Below are 6,988 nucleotides of genomic sequence, written 5' to 3' on the forward strand. Positions count from 1 at the left end.
GGCTGAGGTGAGTGTTCTCCCCTCCATGCACAAGGCAGCCTGAGGAGAAAGCCCAACCCTTCGCCATTCCCAGGCAGTGGCGTAACTAGGGTGTTTGGAGCCTTAGAGCAAATTTTAAAATGGAGCCCCGCCCCAGGACACATATACCCCTTTCTCGTCACTCTTAACATTCCTTTCCATATGCACCTTAACCCCTGTAGTGCTCCTTATACAGTCCGCCCGTGGTCCCTATTATGCAGGCCCACAGTAGTGCCCCTTGAACAGTACCCCCAGTATCCAATGTCCCCAGTAGTGGTGGCTCTTATGCAGGCCCCCAGTAGTGCCCCTTGTACAGTACCTCCAGTATCCAATGTCCCCAGTAGTGGTGGCTCTTATGCAGGCCCCCAGTAGTGCCCCTTGTACAGTACCCCCAGTAGTGGTCCCCCTTTTGCAGCTCCCCATTAGTTCCCCTTATACAGTGCCCCCAGTAGTGGTCCCTCTTATGCAGGCCCCCACTTGTGCCCCCATACACTGCCCCCAGTAGTAATCCCCTATATGCAGCCCCCCAGTAGTGGTCCCCACTATCCAGTGCCCCTTGTAGTGGTCCTCCCTATTTAGTGCCCCCAGTGCAGTGTCCCTTGTGCCTCCAGTAGTAAGCCCCTTATATAGTGCCCCAGTAGTAGTCCCCCCCCCCCCCCATGCAGTGCCCTTATTATAGTGCCCCCAGTAGTAGTCACCCCAGTAGTGGTCCTTGATGGCGTGCCCCCAGTAGTAGTCCCGCCGATTAGTGCCCCCAGTAGAGGTCCCCCCAGAGGTGCCTCCAGTAGTAGTCCCCCCGATTACTGCCCCCAGAAGTAGTCCCCCCCGATTACTGCCCCCAGTAGTAGTCCCCCCCGATTACTGCCCCCAGTAGTAGTCCCTCCCCGATTACTGCCCCCAGTAGTAGTCCCCCCCCCCCCGATTAGTGCCCCCAGTAGTAGTCCCCCCCCCCCGATTAGTGCCCATAGTAGTAGTCCCCCCGATTAGTGCCCCTGACCCCCCCCCCCCCAAAATACACAGCAAAAAAAATAAAAATAAAACTTACCTGCATCCACGCTCCTGCTCCGGCTCCCACTCCCGCCGCCATCCGCAGTCAGCCCTCCCGGGGTGGCGCGCTCTGCATTATGGGAGAGACGTCATGACGTCTCTCCCATTACCCACTGCAAGAGCCGGAAGGCAGAGCTCATGAGTCCCACTGCGCCCAGGGCACGTACCCCGCTCGCCCTGCCCTAGTTACGCCACTGCTCCCAGGTGCTCTGGCTGAAAATGGGTACCAGATGGTAGGCCAGCTCCTCCTGTACAGCACCTCCCAGAGTTCACTCTCACTCACGGGGCAGCAGGGAAAGACCTTCCACAGCTCACTTAGTGCAGCTGCTGGCTGGGTCATTTTTGGGGTTTGTTCCTACAGCACACCACTAAACTACAAGGGATGAGGGACCCCCGAGGACACCAGTGCTCCTGTTTCCTGGTATGGGGACTGGAGTAACTAGCATCCTATAGGGCGCTCCAGATCTCCTTAAACTACCAGGTCTAAGATGGTACATTAAACTCTATTTTATTTCAATTATAAATATAGGCAGTATGTATAAATAATTTTTCCTGCTCCGCTCTAGGCTTGATTAACTCCTACACTGCCGCCCCGGGATCCAGCATTCCCCGCTGCAGCGTTCAGGGCACCTTTATTTTTGTAGAGCCGATACTCCATTGTAATCTGTGAAACTACTGAAATAAGAGGGGTATAATTCTAAGATCGTCCAAGCCACAAAGTATTGTTACATGTAATATTAAAATACAGTGCTATTTAACACATTATATATATATTTATATTAGTGTTCACTCTAGCTCCGGCGGCAGGCAGGGTGCCGGAGCTAGAGAGGGCACTTCCGTGTGCGCGCCCGAAAAGGACGTGGACATTGAAAAGGGGGCTTGTCTATAAGACGCGTCCCCTTCTCGTCACTCTTGAGGGCGTGCGCGGCACTGAAGGACATGCAGGGCAGCTCCCAAGCGCTGCCGACAGAGAGAATAGATGCCGGGCGCATCCGCCCGGCGTCTATTCTCCGGCTGTGACCGGGTCACCGCATATTTCCCCACCCGCGGGATACTGTGACCCGCGGGTGAAGACTGCACCCGCAGGCTGTGAGGGCAGGGCACTTTTTGCCCTCCTTCTGGAGGGCAGGGTGCTTTTTACCCTCCCGAAGGAGGGCAGGTCGCCGCGCCCCGCTAAAACAGCCTAGCGGGAACGCTATATATATCTTATACATATTAAGTCACTCCAGCCTGACTAGCAGAACAAATGAGTTCAACGGGTAAATTATCTTCCAAAACCGCTTAGAAGAAACATTAAAAAAAAAAAAGTTTCATGGCGCACAATGGAGATTAGTTTTATCTTTCCTTTGATTTCTTTGGTGCACAGATGGTGAAAGGCCAGTCTAACCGTGCCAGGAAAGCCCGTCTGGCAGATCCAGAGAAGGACTGCAATGACCTTGCCCTGTTTGGCCAGTGGCAGACTGAGGAGTACCAGCCGCCCATAGCTGTGGATGGGAAGGTGAGACATGAAGGTGTATGGTCTCTGTTATATCACGTCCATATGTGAAGGATGTGCGGTTCTCCTGTTATCACACAGAGGGCCTAATTCAGACCCGCTCGCGAGCAGTCGATGGTGCCCTAATGCACATGCGCACGACGGAGGGAGCTCTGTCGTGCGCATACGCGAGACCCGCATAACGACAGCCAAGGTGTCGCTCCGGGTCTCGCACCAAAGGGGGTGTGCTGTCGATGGTGACTGACAGCACGCCCCCTTTGGTGGGCGTGCCGGGGGCGTGGCTGCCAGACGGAGGCGTTCCCATCGGAACGCCTACCGTCTGGGTCCGGCCCCACTGACATCAGTAGTGATGTCAGTGGAAGTGATTTTGGATCTGATAAAGCCAAAATCACTCCTGGGCTTGCGGCAGCGAGACCCTACCGCAGGGTCTCGTCGCAAGCCCGATGGTCGAGATAGTCTTGACCATCGCGACCATCATCATGGATGCTCACTATAGCTGTGGGTGGTAACCCACAGCTATGCGAGCGTCCATGAGGCCTCTCCAAAATGAGGTAGGAGGGCCCTGATTCAGAGCGAGCACTCTGGTCAGAGCGTCCGGCTCTGAATCAGGCCCAGAATTATTTACTGCACTCTCAGCCTAGGTCAGTACAATGTAGGGGAAGTCTCCCGAGCAACCTGACCTGGAAGATCTGTCCTATCTCTGCACAATGTTCCATTATTGTCTGGGATGTTATTATTAAACAATCCTATAGTCTCATTATGGAACACAACACCTACTTTCTGTGTCTGCGCTTCCCCAATTTATCACTTATACATAATTATATTCCCAATATGGAGAGTTTACATTTTTTTATTTTTTTTTCCAGTTTATCATTATTTAAAAAAATCCGTGCAATCCGGAAATCCAGAGCCAAGACCGTTTCACTTACTAATGGATATTTTCTGTGATAACGGGACATATCGGTAATTATTCTGTTTTATTCCCAGGTTCCACGCAATGAGTTTGGGAATGTGTATCTATTCAGACCCACCATGCTGCCCATCGGCTGTGCCCACTTACAAGTGCCCAACCTGCACCGCGTGGCCAGGAAGCTGGACATTGACTGCGTCAGCGCCATCACCGGCTTTGACTTTCACGGCGGTTTCTCGCATCCTGTGTAAGACCTTCCGACATAAAGGTTGGGGTTTCTGCCTAATGCACCCACTGTACACATTGACCCTACCCCATATACAGTAGGAGAGCTATATGGATCACTTTACAATGCTAACCACTGTGCTACTACAACACTGCCCACTACCTACACCCAAGCTGCTTTACACCCTGCTGCATAACCTCGAGATCCTAGGCTTTATTTATTTTGCTATATATTCATCTCACCTTTATGTTATGTGACCCTTGTTATCTCCCAGGACTGATGGTTATATAGTCTGTGAGGAGTATAAAGAGGTTTTGCTGGCTGCCTGGGAAAATGAACAGATCGAGATAGAGCGCAAGCAGAAAGAGGTGAGTCGCAGCTCAGAGCTTTTACCGTAGGTTGGGTACGGACGTGGTGCAAAGACCAGTCAGGTGCTGGAATCCATAACAACCAATATGACTAATCATAGTTAACGTCTGTCGCCGTGGGTTACAGCACCAGTGTTTATTTTCAGCAATTTATTGTAAAATGTCCCTAATCGAGGTCTTCCTGTGTCTCGTAGAAGCGGGAGAAACGAGCACTGGGGAACTGGAAACTGCTGATAAAGGGACTTCTGATCAGAGAGAGGTTAAAAGCGCGATACAGCAAAGAGGTGAGCTGGGGACTAGCTGCATCAAACACCCAGACTAGTGATGAATATAACATAACAGCAAAGAGGTGAGCTGGGACTAGGTGGCATCAAACACCCAGACTAGTGATGAATATAACATAACAGCAAAGAGGTGAGCTGGGACTAGCTGGCATCAAACACCCAGACTAGTGATGAATATAACATAACAGCAAAGGGGTGAGCTGGGGACTAGCTGCATCAAACACCCAGACTAGTGATGAATATAACATAACAGCAAAGAGGTGAGCTGGGACTAGCTGGCATCAAACACCCAGACTAGTGATGAATGGAACATAACAGCAAAGGGGTGAGCTGGGACTAGCTGGCATCAAACACCCAGACTAGTGATGAATGGAACATAACAGCAAAGGGGTGAGCTGGGACTAGGTGGCCTCAAACACCCAGACTAGTGATGAATGGAACATAACAGCAAAGGGGTGAGCTGGGACTAGGTGGCCTCAAACACCCAGACTAGTGATGAATGGAACATAACAGCAAAGGGGTGAGCTGGGACTAGGTGGCCTCAAACACCCAGACTAGTGATGAATATAACATAACAGCAAAAGGGTGAGCTGGGACTAGGTGGCCTCAAACACCCAGACTAGTGATGAATGGAACATAACAGCAAAGAGGTGAGCTGGGACTAGCTGGCATCAAACATCCAGACTAGTGATGAATGGAACATAACAGCGAAGGGCATTCAGTAACATTATCTGAGCACTACGACTGCTGTGAGCACTGCAATTGCCCGAAAATAGTGATAGGTGGATTATTTTGACCAGTGCTCATGCTGCAATTACCTTATGGTGATGCCCATCTACCAATGGGGTGGGCTAACCATTCCTTAGTCTAACAGTGAACCTGCATTTTAAACTGGTGGAATCATTGATACTTCCTTGTGTCTAAATACATTTTAAACCCTTTATTTATGTCCCTAATTAAAAGCAAATTAGAATTACCCACCTATGTTAAGAGTCCAGATTCTGTATACTTTCTGTCCTGTCAGTCAGTCAATTGTCATCGCAGTTTCATGGTTGCTTAGTATGAATGACATTGGACAAGGTGTCTGTAGATACATCCTACACAGCAGGACAAAGCTCGGGGGAGGGGCACAGCTCGCTCTTCCATCATATCGCTACTCGGAGCTGCTCGTTGGGTTTGCGGCACGGCAAAGCAGATTTGGCCGGTGTAGTCCCCAAAGGTACAAATATCTGTCTGGTTGGTACTAAATGAAGCTGGGTGTGCCAGGGTCTCTCATGGCAGATACAGTAAGCACCACCTTATGGCAGGCTACCCAGTCACCTACTGCTGCCTTTTACATGTTAAGTGACAGCGATTGTGACTCTCTTCCACCATTATTCTGCTTGTCTGATATTATTTTGGAACAGGGTACGGAGCAGCTGAGCTCAGCACTGGGAGAAGGGGGATTATCATCCGATGAGGACAACCCAGCCACAGAGACCCCAGCTCAGGACACCGCTGCGTCCTGGCCACAAAACCGCCAGACCGAGGAACAGCAGGGCAGGAAAGCCAAGCAGAAGACCAGGAGGGAGAAGAAGGGAGAGGAGAAGAATTTATTTCCATTTGAAAAGTTGTGACGTGTTCCTGGTCACAGAGATTACAGGTCCCGGCCATCTCTTCCATCAGCCACCGGCTGCAGATCTTCCAATAACACGAAGAAGGGATAGAAAATACTTTTGTTGATAAATAAAAAATAAATACGTTTTATACAAATGGTTTTTCTCAGTACCGAATAATAAAATTTTCTATACAAAGTGCTCTGGGAATAAGTTGCTTTTATTGGCATAATTACTGTAGAAATGGGGATTGGTACAGGATTGGGGATAGTCCATGTTGTATTATAGCACAGGATGACTTCTCGTTAATAATGCAGAACGTGCGTCATTTCCTATATCAAGGTACTGAAATGATCAGTAGCAAAGTTCTTTCGCCGTCCATGGCTGCTGAGAGCTACCGCTGTAATGTTACTGCAGGAGACCGCAAGTCGGCTGCATAAATGGCAGCTAAAATAGCGTTTACTATGATCCTATACCGTATTTATAAATTGATACTACTACTTTCTTTTAATCATTTGGGGCCAAATGTAATAGGGGGAGAGGTTAGAAAGTGTGGTTTAGCAGTAAGTTCTCACACTTATTAAACTTGCCCAATGTAATAGAGTCCGAGAACATGGAAACTCGCCCACTGTAATAGAGTCCGAGAACATGGAAACTCACCCAATGTAATAGAGTCCGAGAACATGGAAACTCACCCAATGTAATAGAGTCTGAGAACATGGAAACTCACCCAATGTAATAGAGTCTGAGAACATGGAAACTCGCCCAATGTAATAGAGTCTGAGAACATGGAAACTCGCCCAATGTAATAGAGTCTGAGAACATGGAAACTCGCCCAATGTAATAGAGTCTGAGAACATGGAAACTCGCCCAATGTAATAGAGTCTGAGAACATGGAAACTCGCCCAATGTAATAGAGTCCGAGAACATGGAAACTCGCCCAATGTAATAGAGTCTGAGAACATGGAAACTCGCCCAATGTAATAGAGTCCGAGAACATGGAAACTCCCCCAATGTAATAGAGTCCGAGAACATGGAAACTCGC

At 49.4% G+C, this 6,988-nt stretch overlaps 1 protein-coding gene across 2 annotated transcripts in view; it reads left to right on the forward strand.

Moving 5' to 3' along the window:
* The window catches only part of XPC (XPC complex subunit, DNA damage recognition and repair factor), a 32,690-nt gene extending 26,546 nt beyond the window's left edge, over positions 1 to 6,144 (forward strand). Inside the window, exons 12-16 of one of the 2 annotated variants that reach the window (XM_088454640.1) lie at positions 2,432 to 2,563; positions 3,548 to 3,717; positions 3,971 to 4,064; positions 4,259 to 4,348; positions 5,755 to 6,144. In XM_088454640.1, the coding sequence (XP_088310766.1) occupies positions 2,432 to 2,563; positions 3,548 to 3,717; positions 3,971 to 4,064; positions 4,259 to 4,348; positions 5,755 to 5,964 (696 nt within the window). In that variant the 3' untranslated portion in view covers positions 5,965 to 6,144. Of the gene's footprint in view, positions 1 to 2,431; positions 2,564 to 3,547; positions 3,739 to 3,970; positions 4,065 to 4,258; positions 4,349 to 5,754 lie in introns of those variants that run through there. The other variant, XM_088454641.1, reaches the window with a different exon arrangement.
* The last annotated feature ends 844 nt before the right edge of the window (positions 6,145 to 6,988 follow it).

The sequence above is a fragment of the Taudactylus pleione genome, unplaced genomic scaffold, assembly GCF_031769625.1.
Source record: "Taudactylus pleione unplaced genomic scaffold, aTauple2 ptg000624l, whole genome shotgun sequence".
NCBI classification, from domain to species: domain Eukaryota; kingdom Metazoa; phylum Chordata; class Amphibia; order Anura; family Myobatrachidae; genus Taudactylus; species Taudactylus pleione.